At 37.0% G+C, this 23,060-nt stretch overlaps 1 protein-coding gene across 7 annotated transcripts in view; it reads right to left on the bottom strand.

The window, feature by feature from the left end:
- Nucleotides 1–23,060, bottom strand: part of LOC105921058 (potassium voltage-gated channel subfamily KQT member 5) — a 128,975-nt gene that overhangs the window by 38,380 nt on the left and 67,535 nt on the right. For all 7 annotated transcript variants that reach the window (XM_036137051.1, XM_021313018.2, XM_036137052.1 and 4 more), the window contains exons 2-3: nt 11,555–11,645; nt 8,521–8,647 (exon numbers count right to left, since the gene is read on the bottom strand). In XM_036137051.1, coding sequence (XP_035992944.1) covers nt 8,521–8,647; nt 11,555–11,645 — 218 coding nt within the window. The remainder of the gene's footprint in view (nt 1–8,520; nt 8,648–11,554; nt 11,646–23,060) is intronic.

Below are 23,060 nucleotides of genomic sequence, written 5' to 3' on the forward strand. Positions count from 1 at the left end.
CTTAGGGAGAGACACTTTTTGTTATACTTAAACCATTTGCGCACTTCTGAAAGTGTCTTTACTTGTTTTTGAGAAAAAAAAGTAAAATTATTCTTTTTAAACAATCGTTCTTTTGTTCTTGTCTTTTATGTTGCGCTTTAAACGTGCTGGGCGTTACATGTAGAATGACATTGCTTTGAAAGTTTGACTTGAATTGAAACCTAATTAACATGAAATATAATTTGTGAATTTTACGAAAAATAAGCAATGTACACAGCTATGTCATGAAAAGTAGTATGTGTTTTAAAATACTGAAGCAAAACATTTTACCTGGTTTAAATACAGGTTAAATAAAAATAACTAATATAAAGATTTAAATATTAATTTATCAGTGGAGTTTTGGAAGGGTTCACATTATCTGAATTTCTGGGCATTTTAGCATCAAATAAATATGGTTTAAGCTAGTTGTGCTGGACTGGCTATGCCAGTGTTTTGACCTAACAACACTAGTGTTTATGTCTTACTTGCTCCATTACAAATAAATATAAGTTTGCAACTGACCAGAGCTTTTTATTTTTTATGCTCTCCCTCTCTCTGCTCCTCCTTTTCCCTTCAGCTGTCTCTCTGTGTGTCCATATGCTGCTGTGAGCCCCAGAAAGAGAAAGCAGGGGGTGAGGAGGCGCTTCAGCGAGGCAGATACCCAACCCGAGTGAGTTGCATGGACTGTGTGGATTGTTTTTCTTTTTTTAAATCAAGCAGGACCTAAACCAAGCATTTGTTTTCACCCCTCAGTGATAACTTAGGTCATCAGGAGCAACGGGACATACCGGAAAATGTCCCGATGCTTCTGATGGTCAAGCTGCCCTCGAAAGCCTCTTCTTTAACGTATATCAGGTTATAAATTTCAGCTTCAAGGCCAAAAATCAACAAACTGTGATGCAATAATGCAGCTTGAGCTGTTAAATATCAATTGCCAACATGTCGATCTTTGTAGCACAGTTGATATCCCTGTCAACTATATAATAAGTAGTTCCCAAACTTCTTACTGATTTATGTTTAGTACATATTTCTATGTACCATAACATCAGCAATTTTCTCAGCTTTAATTTAAGGCATAATTTATAAAAAGCATAATAAAATAAAAGAGTGCTATGACCATTTTTCTGACAGATGTGTGTTCACCCTGCATTAGAACAGCGTGGTTTTGTTGACAAGACTCAATGAATACATAGGAATGGCGCTTGTGTGTGCACATCATTGTCTATAGAGGTGAAGAGGGGATTCCAATCCGGTAATATATGTCAATGCTCCTCATGCAGGCCCATGCAACACCTGTGCAGACATTGTTGTGAAATATTTGGCAGACTGTGGCAAAGTCAGATGCACAGATAAGGGTCCAAGTCAGGCAGAGATACACAGATGTGACTGAGAAGGAAGTGCACACAGGAACCCCACGTCATAAGTACATAACATCAAAGCCACAGAGAATACTGCAGCAATAACCTCCTTAAACTTTGTCTCCTTTTATCCCTCCACTGCTCTGTCTATCTCAGAGATGTGTCAAGTGAATTTCTTAACCTTACAACTTATTTTTTAAGTTATCTTTGTTTTTCTCTCATATATAAGTTCTTGTTTCTGTCCCGCAGCTGATTATTTTAAAGGAAATGGTGGTTGAGTCCCAACACTCATCATGAATGACATACTCTTGCAGTTAAATTGAGGTTCATCTATTTTACTTTGGCTGCAATACTTTCTGTAAAATGGTTAATGTTTTTAAAATCTCTCTCTCACTCTCACACACACACACACACACACACACACACACACACACACACACACACACACACACACACACACACACACACACACACATTCACAGATAGATGACCCTGGCTCTTAGTTGAACCGTAACATCTAAATTTTTCTTGTATTTCACTTATTTACTATTTGAATACGTGTTACATTATCTACTTGATAATACTGAATTTCCCATTATTTTACATAACACAAATATTTTGTTCTTTATATGTTGTACTCACTTTTCATGATTTTTAGAATTTTAGTGTTATGCGTTTTTGTTATATTTATTTCTTGTGTTTATTTATTTCACTAAATGACTGCGTTTCCTCATTTTCTGGTCCTCATTTCTTTATCTCCCTTGTTGTTTACTTAGTTTTGTTATTGCTGGGTCTTTGATATCTGTTTGTTTGTTTTTAAACCCTTCATAGTACTTTGTACCACACTGCAGTGTCACCTAAAGTTAAGGCTGAATGCAAATTAGGTTTCTGGGTAAAATACATAAAATAGCTGTTTGCAACAAAACAAATATAAGAAGAACAATCCAAATAGCTCAACACAACTAAAACCATAAGTGGTTTCTCAAAATTGAACATAAGTCACTTTTGCTGACCTCTGCAGTCTTGAAATGATGTAACCCTCTCATGACCTGCTTTTGAGAGGACTCTGTTCTCATTATGACCTGCTAACAGAGTGATTCAGGTGATCAAGTACTCCACTCACACCAAGCACTAGCTTCTAACGAGCCAGGATAGTGGCGGGTGGTTCACTGATTTGCATCTGACTTATCTGACCTTAAAAACACCAGCGCACCAACTACAGGTTGCTCAAGTGCGAGCCACCAGAACTGAGAAAAACACTCCTGGATAGGCGTCGAAACATTTTCAGAAAGAACTGAACGAAAGTCCAGTTGCCTCCGATCTAAGCCTGTTTGCTGTTACCAGAGTGATTCATAATCAGACAACAGCTTCTGACAGTGATCCTGAAGACACTGAAGAATCCCTTCATTGGCTGAAGCCTCCAGTTTATGCACTTAACCTGCCATTGTCAAATCCCATCTGAAATGTTCAATGGTGCATAAGTCGGGTAACTGATGTAGGCACTCCAGCAGGACTTCTGAAACCAAGCATTAGTAAATTTCTAGACATGCCGGTGATCAATAGTTGTTTCCATAAATGTTTTTTTATGTGCATTTTGAAATATGAGAAATGGTTGGTGTAAACGGCAAAATTTGAAATGGAAAACTTATTTTTTGCTTGAGGTGTTTTTTAGATTTTGTGAAAAAGGTATAATGCATAAAAAACAGCAGATGGGAAAAACATTTGCCGAATAAGTTTTGATGTAGCGAACCTTTACCTCACATGACTGATTAGCTGTTTCCACTGTTGGTGTTTTCCCGGCTATTTCCATAACACGCATAGAATTACATTTGTTGCTCTACATCTCTGGATAGCATGTGACATCGCCAGTGTTAGTTAACATGACAGAACAATTACAACTTGCCCGATAACACATTCTTTAAAACCTCACAATATTTCTCAGATGTCTGGTACATGCTAGTTTGCAACCTCTACTTCCTGTTAGAGCCGTAAGTAACTTCAACTTCTGACAAAATTATACTTTGCATAGCCTGGTTAATTCGCTAAATATGTGAATTTTGAGCAAACTTTTAAAGTGTATCAAAAAAGAAAATGCAAATGAAACATGACAATTAACCTGACTCACGCCCAGATGGACGTGATTCCTCTGAGCTACACATGGCTCCACTCGTCCATCTGGAATCACTCCATTGGAGATGTATTTCAGAAGGATAAGTCACTTGTCCGTCATCTTTACAGATATGCTACAAGCTCATGCCAGTCGGGAGAGGAGCTAAAACAATGTTTCCATCAACAAAAGCCTTAAAAGCCGTTCTCTGGTGTTGTTTTAAATAATTAATATTCGGTAGATTGGACAATACTGATGAAATAGCAGCATCAATGTTACCCCTTAGTTCCTCGCTGCGAAACGCCACTGTTGTGTGAATCCAAACAGTCGCTCCTCTGATACGTCATATCTATGAAAATCCTGGCGATCCTGATTGGCTTTTCCATTTTATGCAGTATTGAAATCCCTCCCAATGGCAGCGAGTACAGATGGATGTGTGGAGCCACATGGAGCTCAGCGGAACTACATTCATCTGGTGAGAATCATGTTATGGAGACATGGCTAACGTGCTGTTTGAAGTTTCAATAATGACCAAGCTTCAGCTTATTGTCAGACATGACATTTTCTCACAGGGTTTCCTGATGCTAGATTCAATCCATCTTTTTCTTCACACACTATACATTTCCAGTGCCAGAGGAAGCAACAGCTAGGTGGTGTAGCCACAGTTCCTTTAACTTTAAACTTGTGAACTATGCTTCTAGCAGGATCTTTAGGAAAATGTGGGGCATTTGTTATCATTTGTATTACTTACCTGTTTGTACAAGACAACCATCAATTTTCTACACCTTTTTGGGGATTTTCTCTTGACTTGCAATGGATTGTTCCTGGCATTATTCCCGATATTTGAGGTGTTGTCAAGCACACAAATTAAGATTGATTAGTTGCAATTTTGCTGTGCCTGAGACCACAGCTGATTTGCAAATGTGTGCTTTGCTGATGATTTCTATTCACCGAATAATTCGTGTGACTAAAGTAGTCATAAAAGAGTGATTTATTGTTGAATTTGGGTGTAATCCTCGTAATGTGAAATGTATTTCACTATTTCAACACATTGTGTAATTTGTTTATCGTGAACACTTCAACAATTTTACATTTTGCTACTGAACTTAATTTGCAGCAGGTGGTTGAATTATTTAAAATGTTCAGATTTCACATGTATCTACAAAAAAAGTGCTGGATCTATAAATAATAATTTATTGACTGACTGATTAAAGTATTAATCAGTTCAATGTTTTATAAAACCTTGCTGATGTTATATGAATTGGATGGAAATGGATTATCATTTGTCGAACAAAGCTTTATTCTAATGGACCTTTATGTAAACAATCCCATTGCATATTGTCTTTATACGGGCAACAGTACATTAAGCTGAAATAAACAGAACAACAACAAAACACTTTAACATACTCTTTTCAATGAAAATATATATTTCTAAAATCACACAAAAACATTGAGAAATTAGTTTGAACCCTTGTTGGTAAGTAAAAGCAAAGAAAATACAAACTACCCCAGAACAATGTTAGAGAAAAGTTTAAAACTGTACTACTATCTTCCTGATTTTTAACAAGACTGTTTCATTGTTTGAAAACAGTTTTTTCAAGTTTGTATTTTTGTGTTTTTCATTTTCTGCTATGGATTCAAAAAGCCTGGGGTTTAAACAAGTTAATTACTATTCTTTCTAAACACTAAAGATGAATCATTTATTCATTAAGTTTAAGCTAAATTGGCCCCACTTTATATTTCTTGAACACCTAAAGTCAAGCTGTTGCGTTAGAAAATCGAGACTTAGAGTGATGAAATTGTCTCATTTTCTCCTGATTGCTTTGCAATCTTCAGTGCACACAGCTTCATTCTGTATTATCTTCTTACCAACAATCATGTTCTTATACAGTGTTTTGTTACAGCTACAGAGTTTAAGAGAGCAATTGTTTTAGGATGACACCATTTTACAAACGATTGACAATCAATACAGTCAGGAATTTCAGAACGTGTTCTTTGTTACAGATGTTAACGTTAGAATGCAATTTTGCTCTTACAGAGCTTGCTTTTCTGTTAATCGTTTATTCTATATTTTTCTTGTTGATTTTATAAAATAAAAATAAATGGCTTGAACACTACAGACTGTGAGGGAAACTTATTTTACATTATATATGACCCTGAAATATAACTCTACACAACATGTGAATACCTGTATTATTTGATGCAGAAGTGAGTCAAACTAACAAACGAATAGATAAATATACAAAACAAGGAAAAAGGTTTCACATCAGATGTCTTTGACAGATTTTTTTTTCTTCGGTGGGTCCCTTTAATTTGTGTTGTTATCGCAAACATGATATGGCAGCATTGCTCTGAGCTTCCAGTTATTCTTAGGAGCATTTCTCCTACATGCTCCTCGGTGTTTAGGTCAGTTAACAGGGATAGAAAGTTCATAGCAGTTGTTGTTCCTCTTTGGCCTTCAGGTCAAAACCCATGAGGTATTTGTGGTCTCTTTACGACGGTCTGTGTGACAGATGATGTCTTATTCACTCTTCTGTGACCAGAGTGAATACGACATCTGCATGCTGCTTCTCTTACCCTAAACTGAGCTTCACTTTGAGTTAAACGTCCTGTTTGTCTCTTCCTTTTCACCACTTCACCCCCCACAGCCGTTTTCTTTTATAAACATAACATCAGTCTATTGATACAACATCACTGATCATGAATGAGTGCTCGGGAACTCTTGCCAAAAGTGGATTTAGGCCTAATGGCCAGACTTTTTTTTTTTTAATCAATAAAAGTCATACACTAAAACAATAAAATAATAGTTTTTGAATTTGTTGTCTTGATTTGTTAAATAAATAATTACTTAGATAAAACTATATACTTACAACCAAGTCGTAGAAGGCACCAGTTTGCCAAACTAAACACAGTTGCTGCACATTAGCTGTATTGCTAAATACAGCTAATGTGCTAAAGGTATGGCTGTGTTTTTTCTGCTTTCATCCAAACTGGTTCTTCAGTGGGCTTGTAATTTTTTTTTTTTTTTTTTTACATTTATTGAGGCTCCTTACTCATAGAAATCAAACAGGAAATGGGCAGTAAGAGAAGGTGGAGGAGTTAAAGTAAAGGTCCCGAGGTCGAGAATCGCATCTCAGTCTTTATATATGGGCCACGTGCTCTACGGAGTCACGGCTCAGCACCAGTTGGCTTTTAGTTGTGAGAGCATTACACGAAAGTTGTCTGTGAAGAGAACAAAGTCAGAAAGGGATGCCCATATTTGATTTTCTGCAAGCTACAATATGCCAGGACCTGAATCACTTCTGCATGAACTGCCAATCAGACATACTGATTATGGGTCCTGTCCTCCTGTCTAACCAGTTATTTCTTTTAAACAAAGCATTATAAAATGGAGGTTTAGAGCACTGAACCCATTTCAAATATGAACAAGTCACGGAATAAAGCTTTCACAAGTGGCAAACGTGAAAATCAATTAGGTGGAAAACTTCACAGTACATCAACATATTTGTACTAATTGTTTGTGTTAGGCTCTGCATCCATGTCAACATCCATCATGGTTTGTGGACTGTCAGCGTCATGTTGTAGCTCAAACACACACGGTTGGACCTCTTGCAGATGAAAGCCCCCCCACTGACTGGTCTCTGATGTTTTCTATCACCTTTTAATTGTATTCCACTTGGGGAAAAAAAGTCGATCTGACTTGGTGAAAATAACTCACAATTTGCATCTGATATTTGTCCAACAATATCGCAGTGGGAATAGCCTTCTTTGTGTTGATCCCCGTTCTTTAGTATTAGTCTCCACCCCTGTGAACATCATTGACCCGGATGCACAGATTATAAGAGTTTTTTCCAAGTGCTTTCTACATTTTATTTTCGCAAAATCCTATATTGTAAATCCATTTGTTTTTATCCTGCAACGTTTTCATTAAAATTGTAGAGTCGTAATGGAAGCTGAGACTTATTCTTTAAATCCAGTCTCAAATGTAATGCCACCAAAAAAATGTTATTCAGACATCTGACAGTCTTCTGATAATAACTTCTGATAATTTACTGTTTTGGTTCAGCTGTAATCTGTTGAAACCTTGTTTTTCAGCTATTATTCCTGCCAGTGAGCCGTGGTTTAAGGTTATAATAGTCAGAAAAGCCTCCAATGAGTCAATTAAATTCAGCTGAGTGTCATCTTAATGTTGCTACAATAAAAAAAATAACAGCCTGCATAAAAGTCCAAACTTAACAAGGTTTAATCTGATCTTTTTTGCAAAGAATATTACACATCCACCCTCACTAATGTCTTTGAGGTTCATATTTAATTTTTCTAAATTTTAATGGCCTTCAAAATCAATAAATGTTTTTTTTCCCCTTTCAATGCAGAAAGGTTTCGTTTTTTTCTTTTTTCAGTTTATTCTATTCATTCCAGTAAGAATCAGTTCAGGTCAGAATCTTTTACAGAAACAACTCCAATGTACCGTGTTTATGTAATTGCTTTCTGAAACAGTGATTTCATAATAAAAAAAAAACCTTACTGAATCTTGTTCTGATTTCTGAATGTAGAAGAGACACATTTAGACTTAAATGTAATTTATAATCAAGTACGAAACCCCTATACCCAAATAAACAACAATAAAACCCTTTTACCCTAAAACTGCAGTTCTACTTATTTTTTAACTTGTTCCCATATTTTTTCTCTTTCACAGTTCACTTAACTCTAACTCTTTTTTTTTTTGCTTGAAGTTTAAGCTTAATGTTGACCTGGCAAGGGAGGGAGCAGGAACTCAGTGTCCCCTTGCCACTCCACATCACCCTAATATACTTTCCAAGCAGAAAAATCCAAGTCTAAACATTGGAAAGAATAAAATGCAGCTAATGCAGCCTCCTTACGTAAATGCTCCCTGGCTTTTAAAGCTCTGACCACAGCTGAAAATGAAACCAGCAAACCATGGTCATTATAGTGTGCTGTGTGACCGAGCCCAGAGAGAGTAAGCGAGCTCTATCAGTGTTGGGGAAATGGCCAGGGCGACGGAGATGTTAAACCCACCTATGACACAGAAGGGCTTCCTGACGAAGCGCAGCCGGCCCTGCCATCCTCTGTAGCGGCAGCAACATCCCGCTGACCAGATGCGGACGATATACTCCAATCCAAACACCACAATCATTACAAGCTCCTGTTGGAAAAGACACACACATGGAGAAAAAAAGACTGGATGAGATGAAGGTTAGGCAGCAGTTGTTTTGGTGCGTGGGGCAAGTGTATTCTTTGTGCTAAGAGCACAATAGATGCAAAGGCACCTGGCTGCAGACAAGACGTGAGACCAGTGCAGCACTTACTGACACTATTGATAAGATATGACATAATTAAAAAAAAAATGGCAACTTTCAACAATGCAATGTAAAGTATATCTAATGTAGTTAGCACTTAATGTCTATTAAACCATAATTAACTAAAGTTACCAAAAAGCACGTACACTGCTCAGAAATGTCAAAAATCTACCCAAGAATTTGTGTTATAGGGGAAAAAAAAAAGAAACAATGTACCTCCATCAAATTACCATGTCGCAGAACCAGCTTTTGCCAGAATAACTTGAAGTTGTCGTTTTAGTTGTGAATTTTTCTGTAGGAAGTGAACTTTGGCTCACAGTTCTTTTCTTTGTTCTAGGTCGTGGTTTGCTGACATTCGTTTCTGCACGGCTGTCTTAAAATCCCATTACTGCATCAGAATCAGGTTTTAGTCTGAATCATTGCTGGAGCATTGTGACACCTTTATTATTTTCTTTTCCGAGAGATTCTGTTGTAGATTAGGTGCAGTGCTTGAAATCATCCCTTTGTTCGGTTGTGTCCTCCCAGTCTCTGATTACAGTTGGTTAGTTTTATTTAAAATGGGTCGTCAGGTTTTGTCTCCTAAGAACATATTTGCATTCCAAGTTGTTCGTTTTTTTGTGTGGATTCATTACACATTCGGTCTCATTAATGCCTTATTTGTCACCAGGTGCAGAAAGCTTTTTGTGTGATGATAACTGAAGCAGGTCCTCTGTAAAGGCACACACACACCGCTTCTCCTTCCATTAGATGTAACACTGATGTAATTAGTGGGGTGCACTTTGTGAAATGGTAGCGACTGCTGCAGGGGCAATTGCGTTCAGGAATTGCTGCAGTGTACAAAAGACTGACCTTTCCTTTCTGTTAGAGGCTTTTCAAAAGACAGAGAGAGAGAAAAAACACACAAATGTAAAGTCACATTAGGAAACTTTTAAAAGCATTTTTGCTCCTGTGCCCACCGGTGGCTCAGCCTGTCCTTCGTGAATCACTTTTTTTAGGCATCTTTGAACTCCATTTGGTGTTATGACTACTTAACGCAGGTACAGTTCAGGGTATGAGGATAAAAACAATTAGAGACAAGGGTGTCATTTATTCTGCATTCCGGATGACCGTGTCTTAACAGATGCTTAGAAACTAACTTTGTTAGTATTCATTTAGCCACACTCTGCTGACAGTCAAAGCTTTGTCAGACACAACATTAAAATAGGATAAATAAAAGCTATTTTATAAGTAATGACTCAGTGTTTTTAGTTGTTTCTCATTTAACACATTCATTAGGGAACTAACAAATGGTCTCTTTTATAAATATTTTTTACATTTTGCTTCAATTACTGAAAATCATATCAGCCAATTGTAGTGATACTACACAGCCTTGTGTTTGAGAGCAAATGGCTGGTTTCAAACAGTGGGCTGCAGAACAAATGGCAGCTCAGCATGTAGACGGCGTTTGCCAATATTTTCACTTTGGAGAAGGGTTTTGTCTGCTTCTGTGTCCTCTGTGTTGTCAGGGTGTTACTTACACACATGCATTATGTAGACCAGCAGTTTTCAAGCTTTTTAAATAAGTACTATCTTAGTATACGCTACATTTTAGAAGTCTGAGTAACCAGATTTTTGCATATTTCCACCTGTCATGACTCCTGGGTGTTTTAGTTTTAGGTGTCTGGGGATCATGCATTCTGGCAGCGATTCACCTTTTAATGTTGTTTTTTTTTGGTCTATAGATTCTATCACTTCCTTTTTGTTTCCTGTCATTATTTAGTATTCTGTTCATTATGGATTTGGTTAGGTTATTTTTGCTTCTCTTGGATCTTTGTTTTCCTACAACTGTCAGAACTGTCAGGAGACCTGCCTGTCTTCTGACAGTTCAGTCATTAGTGGGTTTATTTTATAATACAGTCTCTTTTTTTATTCTTGTTAGGTTCAGATAATTGCTCTCCCTCAGCTCATTCGTGTCATTCATCTCATTCACCTGTTGCTAATTACTCTCACCGGCCTTCCCCTCTGTTTCCTCACCTATTTGAACTGCCAGTTTACTCTCCCTCTTTGTCGGATTCTCCGTAATGCTTCTCTGTTCTTTTCTTCTCCTTGTGTTATCTATGGTCCTAGTTTTTGTCTGCCCTCCCTGTAAGTTTGTTGCCGTTTTGCTTATAATAAATCATTATTCACCTCAACATGTGGCTCCCCTCTAGCATAGAGGAGGAAAGAGGAGGGGGGACACGCACAGTTTAGATATTATGTTTGGTAAAAGGGGTCTTGTTAATTGATGATTTGTTATTGGACTTGAGAGCAATTTTAAATGTCTAAAAGACTTGTCATGCTTTTCTGAACACAAATCAAAAAATATTGTGAACGAAAACAGCTTTAATGGGAATTGTCCTACATAAAGATACAGTATACTTTAGCACAGACAACAGGGAGAAGTAAAGTGCAAATACTTTTTAAAGATCTAATAAAAAATAAAATTACCATAAGACACCTCTCCCTTAGAATCAATGATTCTTTATATGTGAGAGAGACATTTTTGAGCTGATTGGCAACAATCAAATGATTGCACAACACTTGAGACATTCTTAAAGGAAGCTTTGCTGAAACATTTCCAGTCCACAGGCTCAGATGGAGCAGGCAGGGAAGTGGCTATTTGAGGAATGAGAAGAGTGTTGATCATTATCTCGCTCCAGACAGTTTAGTGACGGGCTTGCTTGACGGGCTCAGGAGGAAGAAACAATATTTTTTCTAGTTGAGGGTTTTCTTACCAGAATTAGTAGGCAGCTAGAGGAGAAGTCGTGATGAGCTGGGATGGTTGAGAACACTGAGATGACCACGCAGCTGAAAACCAAGATGAACCTAAACAAAAGATAAACAAACAATTAGAGTCCAACAGGATAACATCAACAGGACAAACTCTTAACTTTTACAGAGCGGTCCACTGAAATGTAATGAGTCTCTGCACGGTCCTCTGTGACAACTTTCCGAAGCCGTTTGCTGCGCTGAGGAAGAGCAGCCCCCCCAAGAGCCTGCCAGTGCAATCACAGAATTTATTTCCTGTCTGCAGTGAACCATGAGCCAGACTATTATCCAATTTCCCCAAGATATCAACTTAATCATGCTTGTTTGTGCAACATGACTGTGGAGAAAGAAGCAGTGAAAATATAGCTACTGGAAAACAAGCAGCATCTGACTATTTCCATACTCAGACTTTCTTTTGCTTGCAAGCTTTTTTCCGTATAAACAGCACATATTTTCTCACTTTTCACAATTTCAGTCTTTCAGCAACACCATCTTGTCTGAAATATGAATGAAGTTTAGGGTTTCAATGCTCAATAAATGTGTTGGATGCATCACTGTAGATCTCCCTTTGGACCGCCTAAGGAGCACCACCAAGCTTTCATTCTGCTGTTTATCAAAGGCTCTTGGATAGGTGTTGCAACATTTTCAGAAATAACTGAGAAAAAGTCTGGTTGCCTCCGACTTAAACCTGTTTGCTGTTAGCTTTAGTCATATTCTGTGAAGTAGTTCTTGATTTATTTATTTTTTTGTTTGTTTGTTTACTATAAACTTCCTGCTACAGGCTTTTTCCTACATATGCAAGAAATTCTAATCATCAAGACGGAAAATCTTTATTAATGATACTAAAACGTATTACACTCTTTGACTGGCTCAATTATAATTTTGCCATTAAAATTGAGCCAGCAGCCAAATGGGATGAAAGTCCACACAACTGCTTTGTTGAATTATCTGAAAACACTCAGTGGAATCCCATATCTACACCAGAGCAGACTGTTCATTAGAAGATCGTTAAAGCCACTCTGAAGATGTTCATGGGTTCTCTTTGGTTTCTAAAACACCATCTGTTCTACTCAAAATACAGACTGTTAAATGGCACATCTGCATGGGCACAAAATCCAGAAACTCTGAGACAAAAGTATTGCGTCCAGTCTAATGCAACCTGGTAGACAATAGCGGATGAGCAGTGAGGGTCTCTGTTTGAAACCTACAGCTACAGTCCAGAACTGTGGACATCTAACCCTTTCCTGACTTCCATTTAGTGCAAACGCAGGTCTAAACTTACCATAGTTATGTATATCTCCTATTGCTGCTCTAAAAAAGGCTTGCAGATCTGCTGGGGGCTTCAACTTGAAATAAAAGCACGCAGCTCCAAAAGTTGGAGGTTTGCACTGTTGACATTTCCAAAGACTTGAATAATGCAAATGTGACTGGTGGGAAACATCTGGTGACAGGCATTGTGGGGCTGTCAGCTGAAAAGCAAGCTCCTTGTCACTGGCACACCTACGCCTCTCGCACTTACAAGGTTGTCAGACCGAAAATTACAGAGTGGCAATCAACTCCCTCCACATCCACAGTCAAAACCCGTGCCTCCACCTCCAGTGCACAGCTACTGTAAAAGTGGGGAAGGAACCAGTGAAAAGCTCTGTGACAACATCATTAGGTACTCATTGAAGTTTGCTAATTAATCCCACAAATTAGCATGCTCAGACGGCCTTGGTCTGCTCCGTTGTACGTTACAATGCTCGGAGGGTAGAGTCTGCAGAGTCTCGCTGTGTACTTCCAGCAGAGTGATCAGGGTCTAGTTTCCAAACAGCAGTGGTTGAATTCATGTTAGCTCACACAAACACACACACACACACACACACACACACAGTCACACAGGCAGGTTCTGGCACTAACAACATCAACATCTGTCCCTCCACCCACTCACCTTCATCTCTCCTAGCACATATACACTCGCAACCAGACACAGCACCACTCAATAAATAGCAAGTGCTACTCTCTGCATAATCTAATTGAATTCTCTGCAAAGTGACGTGCAAAAAAACTGAGTAATTTCTACACAATGTTATAGCACTTTATAAGCCCCATTAGGTTGCACCATTTTGAATTTTATAGGCAGAGTACCACTGTTACTGTCTTTGTGAAACACAGACAGGCCTGAACAATCTAGAGAGCCAGCCTCATCACCATCATATTATCATTGCTTCATATTATTACATCATTTATCTCTTATTATCCTGCTTTGTTTGGTAGTGCAGCCCTTATCTAGTTTTGCTTTATTTTAGTTGGTTTGATAATTCTGTCTTTTATCGACCACTGTATTAAGCAAGGTTCACAAAGATGACAGACATTATACAGAATAAATAAATTAAAACACCAAACTCACTGTGAAAAATGGTAGTGGGAGCATTATGCTATGTGGATGTTTTTGTTCTGAATGGAATATGAAGTTGTGAGTTGATGTTAAGATGAATGCAGCTAAATAAAACATACAACCAGAGCGACAGTGGAATTAATCATGATAATTTTCCTGTGTTGTGTCTAAATACCCCAAAATAAATTGAACTGTGACAAATTCAATGGTATTTTATATTCATAGTATACTGTGTGACAACACAGTGTATTTAAGGAATTTATTTATTCCTATTTGAGGAATGGGCATTTGAATCACTTACTTTTGTGAATTAACCTTATAAGTTCAGGTCTAAGTGAGTCTAAAACTGGATTCTTCCAACAATAGGAGGATATTTAGCTCCAGGAATAAATTCAAAGCATGCAGCTTTTCCAAAATATAGGTTCACATTTAATCGCAAACATGACACAATTTTCAGCGGAGGATTTGAGTGATGTTAAACAGACAAAAAGCTACAAGAAAACAACCAACAATGCAAGTTTCCAAAAAGACAAAAACTATACAATAGGACTCCAAATGTTCAGAGCAGCATCTAGGGTGGCTACAAGCAATAGGAGATTTGATTCAATTATTAAATACATGTTGTTTATCCAGAAGAAAAACTTTCTGTCTATCAATATTAAATCTATCTATCTATCTATCTATCTATCTATCTATCTATCTATATATATATATATATATATATATATATATATATATATATATATATATATATATATATAAATAAATAAAGAGAGAGAGAGAGAGAGAGAGAGAGAGAGAGGTCATCTCTCTCATCCTTTCTTAATGTTGTCCTTATGACCTCTCTGAGTGAAGGCAGCTGTTTGTTCTCACACCCCCACGGCAAAACACAACAGGAGAAAATATGATTTTCGACAATGATGTAAGTATGCACAACTTACAGTTCACCGCCTTGTCAGCAGGCATGTAGAACAAGCAGTTGATGTATAAATAAAGAGCAGTGTAATTTTCACATCTGCATGTTTGCAGTTTTTTTAATGTTAATTGACATTATAAATTGATGAAACTTTAAACCACAAGGCAGTACAAAAGCACAAAAAAACACCTGACCATCCAGATTTAAACATGCCCGATCATAATGGCCTACCGACAGATGATGTTCAACTATAATAAAAATTAAATCCGTGCAGCCGGTAAATGTTTTGGTTAATTAGAACACATTAATAGTCTTATGATGCTACTCTCTTATGTCCCAGAAGGAGCTGTAAGGATAATGACAGGCAGGTATAAGAAACTGAAGCTGTCCATGGTCCTGAAATCAAATCCTTCTCGATTGAATTACTGATTGAACCAGAGGTCAATGACATTTATTTTCAAACTGCAAAAACAAGTTTTTATTCTTCGTCATTTGAATCCTGAAAATCATATTATTATTGTTATTATTATTATTATTATTGTTATTATTATTATTATTATTATTATTAGTAGTAGTAGTAGTAGTAGTAGTAGTAGTAGTAGTAGTAGTAGTAGTAGTAATAGTAGTAGTAGTAGTAATGGCAGTAGTATTATTGCATAATATACATAATTATTTGGATGTCATTCTTTTACAAATGTTCTGACTGCTTTAAATCTAAAAACTGTCATAAATGTAAATCATCCTGAATGCATGTTATTACCAGTCCAAACAGGCCCATAGAGTTAATTATGACCATGAGGTTTAACTTTAGGGTAAACAACAAAGCATTATACATGATCTAAACTAAGATGTCCTCTCACAGTGACGATGATGGACAAAGAACCAATATCCTAATCATACATTCAGTCAGACATTGTCTCATACAGAGACACCTTGACCCTGATCCAGAGTTGAACAAGCTTCAACAGTCCCATACACTGAGGGGAAGGAAGACCCTTAAATGATATGTTATGAGCTGTCAAACAGTTATCTCAGTACTAATGTGAGCTCTGTATGCTGTTTAGACACAATAACTTGCTGTACCTACAATGCTGACTGAGAAACACGACTGTATGCTGCTGTAACACTGAAGACGACAGAAAACATTTCCATAATACACCTGGGCTCTGGGAAAAAAGCAGAGGATGCATAGAGTGTTTACTCAAGCAGCGAGAGTCTGTGTGTCTTTCCCCATAAGACTGACGCTATGCTTCTCAGATGGCAAGGGACATTGAGGGAGAAGCGGGACGAACCGCGTGTGTCTGAAGGATTAGAGCAGCTAAAATGAACTTGCAGAGTCAGCTTAAAAACAAAGAGGGAGCAAACATTTCAGTAGTGGTGCAGCAAGGTGTTTAAGATAAACTTTGAAGGTCTGTTTGTTTGTTGGGTGAAGCTTTTCTTGTGCAATGTGCTCAGAAAAAATGACAACATATGGGGCTTTGGAAATAATTCCTGCTTGGAGATATCTGAAGGGACAGCTTTGCATCAGGGATTTCTACATCATGCGCTTACAATAGGAGTAACGTTCACAATAGATGTTAGGTAAAACATTTTCAGAGATATTCTGCTTTGAGATACACAGCTGCCAAACTGCTTACTAGACTTTCCCTGACCATAACAAGAGGTACACTGTATGCCATTTTCATCTATATGTGCATAATTATTTGCATTCAATCATTTACAAATGATTCTAGCAGTTTCATATTTTTGGTCCAAAAAATAAGTGTGATAACCAATAATGTATCAAATAATAGCTTTTTTCAAATGAGAAGACTATTTATATAAAATTGTTCATGTTCTTTACTGATTATTATTGTTAATGTTGTCGGGCCTGATTTAAGCGCGTTGAGGAACTAACTGATATATCTTTTGTTTTTCCATAGATTACTGTTTCCTAATCAGTTTCTACCAATTGTTTGATATTTTGTATTGATTTCTGAAAGCAACTGAAACAGACAATACAAAACTAAATAAATAAATATCATTGCAAGTCACTTTACAAGGCAAACTAATCATATTTAAATCTTGAAATATATAGCCAAATTAATCCAATGGAAAACACAAATTTTAATTCAGTTACATGCTTTGAAATGTTGTTTCAGGTTATATCACAATGCAATAGAATCCATTCTACAGTATGTTACCAACTGTTCAAGGGTTATTTACACTCCCACCACATCAGTCACGTTAGTTAGGTGAGAACTTCACACCTCTAATGATTTGTTGGTAGGTACCTGCACCATGGTGGCTATTTCTTACTGCATCAAGCACAGTCATGGTGTGTAAGGAGATGAGCACCACCAAGCCCTCTTATTAAGGTAGTTGTGTTTTATAACTACAGGTTGCAAACTACATGCAGCATGTTTGTTATGCAGAAGACTACATGTTGGCTACCTTAGCAGCAAGCTAAACTGAAAAACCAGCTAGTATCAGATTTTGATAGTTGTGCTGCACTATAAGGAGCTGAATCACACAAAAAAAAAAAAAACATTCTGTGCATAAAGCAATGAAAAGTTGCTAAACTTGGTGTTGTGTATTTAACCTAAATTGTTTGCTGACATGTATTTTAGCGGAAGTAATTGGGTTCAAAATTCATTCATGCAAATACCATGAAACTAGTCTGTCATGCTCAGAGAGTATCATAATAAATACAAGACAATTCATTAACATTTTAAAGTTGATATCTAAGAAAGACAAAATACCAAAACACTCCTAAACTGGTGATATGAAGGCAAACTAGACTCCATTAAAGGTGTGAAACAGCAAATAATACTCCTAAACAATGTGTGTTTGCTAGCATAAATGTTCCCCAATGGCTATTCATAAGAAATTTTATATATATATATATATATATATATATATATATATATATATATATATATATATATATATATATATATATATATATATATATATATATATATATATATTTATTTATAAACCCTTTAGGTAAATAAACAGTGAATAGATGCAGAGATATATATTCCTATCTAGTCAGCATACAGTCTGGTGCTACCGTATTATTCCAGCGTCTCATTTCAAGAGATTACCCTGAAAGTGCATAATTACAGCTGCTGGTTTGGGAGTATGTAGCCGCCTTTCTTCTCTGCACACAACAGACAGAATGATTAGGGATGTGTTAGTTTCACAGTGACTGCTGGTGCTCCCAGCTAACTGCTGACAAGTTTGCATGCGCATGTTTGGCATTCCTGTCTGGTTTAATAAGGGTAAAGCATGCTAATTGGGACTCAGACATGAGCCGCTCCGCTTGTGTTCATAGTTCCAGGCAGCTGAATGCTGTTAGAAGGTGACTGCAGTAATCCATAGCGAGATATCTTTACATCATTTATCCTATGATTTAAACAGGAGTGTTACTGAAGATAGCTGTGAGGTTGGGATAACTGAGAGGACATTATGTAAGTAAAGGTTCTCAGAACATGATAACATCCTTACTGTGTTCCTGACTCTTCCCACATCGGATGCAAATGCAGTATTTTAATGAGCGATCTTGCTGGCTTTATCTGGTTCAGTTTAAGGCCCGGAAGACACTGATTTAAAAGACTTTTTGTTATGCATTTCACAAAAGTTTATTCTTTTATGGCAAACTACAAGGCCAAAACAAAAAAAAACACACAAATATCCAGTTTTCTAATACTTTTGCTTTTTTCCTTTCTACAACTGCTGCATGATTAACAGAAGTGAATAAGATCTGACCAATAAAGTGTTGTTGTCCAAACTATTGGGACCATTTTAAAGTGTTAAATTGACTAAAAGCTTTTTAGATATGGCTTGTTTGGAAGGACAAATTAATAAGTGTATGAAAAATAGCAGAAAAAAAAAAAGTCCAACAATAATATTGCAAAACCACTGGTATTGCTAAATAAGCTGTTTCTTAACTGAGTGCTGTATGCAAGAATATTAATAGCAAAGTTGTGTAGAAGGTAAAAATATGGTGGAAAAAGATGAACATGCAACAGGATAAACCAAAACCTGGAGAATATTGTTGTTGCGAAGCAACAACAATATTTGGAAGAGATTCACAAGGCATGGATAGGAGCTGGAGTTAGTGCTTCAATAGCTACCACACACACACACACACACACACACACACACACACACACACAGGATATGCGCAACAACTGCTGCATTCTTACACACGCTTGGATCGGACACAACATCAGAAGCATCTTCCCTGGAATAAGGGGAAAAGAATGTCAAGTCCTCTTTTTAGATTAAGGTTAATTTTACATTTAATTTAGAAATTAAGGTCCCAGAGCTTGCAAGAGGAGTAGGGAGGTCTAGAATATTAAAGTTGCTTGAGGTCTAGTGTAAAATGTCTAGAGTAATTTGCTGATTTTGTTCCGCTGTATTTTATCAAAGTCCAAAGTCATTGCAACTGTCAGTCAGGACATTTTAGGGCACTTCGTGATTCCCTATCAGATATGCTTCATGGAAATGCTGATCTCATATTACATCATTAGTTGCAGCAAAAATACTGATACCTTAGTTAATGACGGCATGAGATCAATCTGTTGAATAGAGTAGCTAAAAGGGTCTTTTTTATACAGTTCTAGTGGGCCATTTTGACAGATTAATGATGAAACTATTCTGTCTATTGCTTTATTAACATATGGCATGACAAGAGCACTGTACAAAATATAGAGACATTACTCATTTCATCAGATATATATTTTTTTTTTCAATAAAAGCTGTTTTATGCTTTTAACAATATTTTTTTTTTAAATTCTATGAAATAATTCTTGCTGCTGATTGCACAATAGGACATTTAAGGGCTGTTTACACTACATTTTTCCTTAAGTACCCAACAGATATTTTGCTAAAAATATAAGAGACAAGGATGTCCGTAGCCTGACCGATTTTGTGTGGCTGCCAACCGTAATTCCAGAATGGTGCATATTCGTCCCCCCTCTGGCACAAGTGGTTGACATATCTGGAGACAGGTGTTTTTTTTTTTTTTTTACAGCCACAGCAAACAGTTAACTGATAGTATGAGATCTTAAAATGCAATCTGTTATTAATCTTTTAACAGTCATGCTTTTTGCTTTCTTTTTAATTTATTATTAAATAAGCCGACAAATATACTGCAACCTTTACTCGAAGGCAGAGCCGCGGGCATCCAAATCTGCTTTGAATCAATTTAATAACCTTGCCAAAATATGAGAAACACTCTCAAAGAAAGAGTGACCCACATCCTCCTCTTGCTGAAGAGAATACACAAGAAAATAAAAATCTGCCTAACAAAAAACTATTTGGAAAGTGTAAGTGTTTTCTTCAACAAGCCAAACTTACAAAACCATTTTTTTGGCTCTCCAATGATTTACTGATCCCTTTCTTTCAAAATGACTACAATATTTGTTTCATTAAAATATTGCATTTGTAGTTCATTGTTGCACAGGTGAAAAAAGACATCCTGTTTTTACAGCTCGCAAGCACTCTTGGCTTGATGATTTTTGGCCCATGTGACAAAGCCTTTGAACACCAGTGATCTAAGAACATACTGATACAACACAGATTCAGTTTCCACCAAAGTGGACACATTACTCGCAACGAGGTCTTATGACTAATCTTTGACTGCACCCCAAAAGAGATTAATTAGTCCAAGAAAGCAAGCGGACAGCTTGCAACATTGCATCAGTGCTTCTCAAATGCTTGCTACACAGTTGGGCAGAGATACAACAACCTAAATCCCAAAAAAGCAGCACTAAACAAGAGGAGCCTATGTGAGGGCACACATGTAATCCCCCGAGCTGTGAAATGAAGCTCTATTACAAAAGCTAAATGCGAAGGCGCTACCAGGAGATAAAACAGTGAGACCACCCACAGTGTTCAGCTATTTCAAATCCACAGCGAAATTCAGCAAAACTGCCTTGAATGCAGAATGAACGGTTAACATCCTAAAAATTAGGAAAATAAGAGTAAACCCACATAACACCACAAGAGCACAAACTCATAAAGCAGCGAGGTGGTAGGATAATGCGTTTGTTCTCTTTACATCGAGGAACCAGAGACGCTGAGCAAATTAAAAGTCCATCAGCGGAGCTGCAGGAGAACTTGTAATGAAAAGTAAAGTGGAGGAACCTAACAATTTACACTTCATAAAGGCAGCGTCCCACTGTTTATGAAGCTCTGCATAGTGTCAATTACCCTCCTGCATTTACAGTAAATACTGTATGTTGGCAAAATGGGGGAGAATAAATCCTCATATATGTCAGTTAAATTTAACACAGAAAAGGTAGTTAATCACAGGTAATTGATTAAATAAATGGAGCAATTACATTTTCATGTAGGGCTAGGTTAGGTTATATCTTTTAACTGCATTTTGATACAGTTTAGTGTGACCAAAAAGGCTAAACTAAATTATTCTAAGAAGGAAAATATAGTTTTTCACAACACTGCACATGTGTTTAGCTCCCCAGTATTTACATAAAATGCCAAAAATGAATTCTAATAATAGCAGTCTTTGTGGTTAATCTGGTGAGTTCATCAAATTTTCCAGGAAGTGCCAGAAAAAAAAAAAAAACAAGGACATTTGAAACACAAACTCCAGCCTCATGATTGTAAAGCAGCTGTCAAGTGTATCTTGGAATATCTGAAGTTTTATCCCTAAACAACTGAAGCATATTTTGTGAAACATGACATCATGTCACGTCTATGAAGTACGTGTTGCATGAGCTGCATTCCTGTTTTGCATATCGCGTGCGTATCAAGATGGAACATCTAAAATGTAAAGTGTGCTAACGCATTAGGACAGGGCAAGTTATTTCAGGGTGTAATGTAATCTTGAGTTTTCTTATTTCCCCTTTTTTTGTCATTGTAACATTCATATGGATTTTATTAAAAGCAGGCCTAGACGACAGATTTCCTTCTTCTAAATGTTTGGTGCAAAATATCAATCTGACACTTAAATTTTTGGGGTATTCATGAGCTTTGTTTTGTTCAACAGAAATTGGTAAAATCAAACACCAAGATCAAGTTTCAGCTGTGCTAGATTCACAAAAATGTTTAATAAAAGCTGTAAATCTGATACTCTTGCCATCAGTGTGTTTGCTTCCATAAAAGGTAGATCTTTGTTTCTATACCCAGTTTCAGATGAAACGGAAATACCAGTGAGAAGAGAAGTCATCTGAGGTAAAGATAGACTCCCATTCGTATCCACTGTTCAAGTATTTCTCTCACAGTTGGCATCAGTCTTGTTACGAAGTAAAAATTATCCAAAACAATCAATGCTGTATCTATGTCACTTGAAAAACTATTGATCCTATTTTACTGCTGATAATGTCTACACAGAATTTGACTAACAGCTTTTTTCTCTTTTCCAGGACTTGCCTCATCAATCAGCAGTATTTATCTAATGGATCAATACCAAGACCTCAAAGCTCTGACCCACTTCTCCATCCAATCTTTTTCTGAGCAAACAAGAATTAATGATGCCAGGTGAAGGGATAATGAGCCACCCAGACAGGCTTATTGAAGTTCTGTACAAGCTGAAACACAAAGGAGCCGTTTTTATGACAATGCACCATCAGGCCAGAGTCGAACATTGTCCTTTGCCAACCTTACTGAGTTATGGAGAACAAATACTTTCAAGTCTTGAACAAAGTTATCATGTGTCCAGACGGTGTTCTGTATAATCACTGAAGCCGCCACACCCACAGATCAAAACGGTCAAGGGCTAAATTCACAGCAGGCCGTTTCTGTGGACGGTGAATCAGCAAATTGAAGGAAGTTGTTCAGCATTGTTGCAGGCAGCCAAAAAGAGAGAAAATGAAAAGATCAGCAAAACCTTTGCAAAAAAAATAAATAAATAAATTAATTAAAATGTATTTTAAATACAAACTGCCTCTGTGCATCAAACTTCAAAAATTAGATACCTCTGTCTTGAAAGAAGTTGTTGACTTTTTTAATAGGGTTTAAAATGCAGCGCAGTACAATTTACATTTAGGGGCTTAAAAACTAATGAGCAAGAGACTCTTCTGAAAATTCACTTGTTCTCACATCCTCTCAAACAAACCCCTGTGACCTGAAACTGGTAAGGATGGCATAAATCAGCGGTGATGGGTGTACTGGTCGATGGGCTGACATCAAGCATCCATCCCTTTTGTCTAAATATGGATGATAG

The sequence above is a fragment of the Fundulus heteroclitus genome, chromosome 5, assembly GCF_011125445.2.
Source record: "Fundulus heteroclitus isolate FHET01 chromosome 5, MU-UCD_Fhet_4.1, whole genome shotgun sequence".
Taxonomy (NCBI): domain Eukaryota; kingdom Metazoa; phylum Chordata; class Actinopteri; order Cyprinodontiformes; family Fundulidae; genus Fundulus; species Fundulus heteroclitus.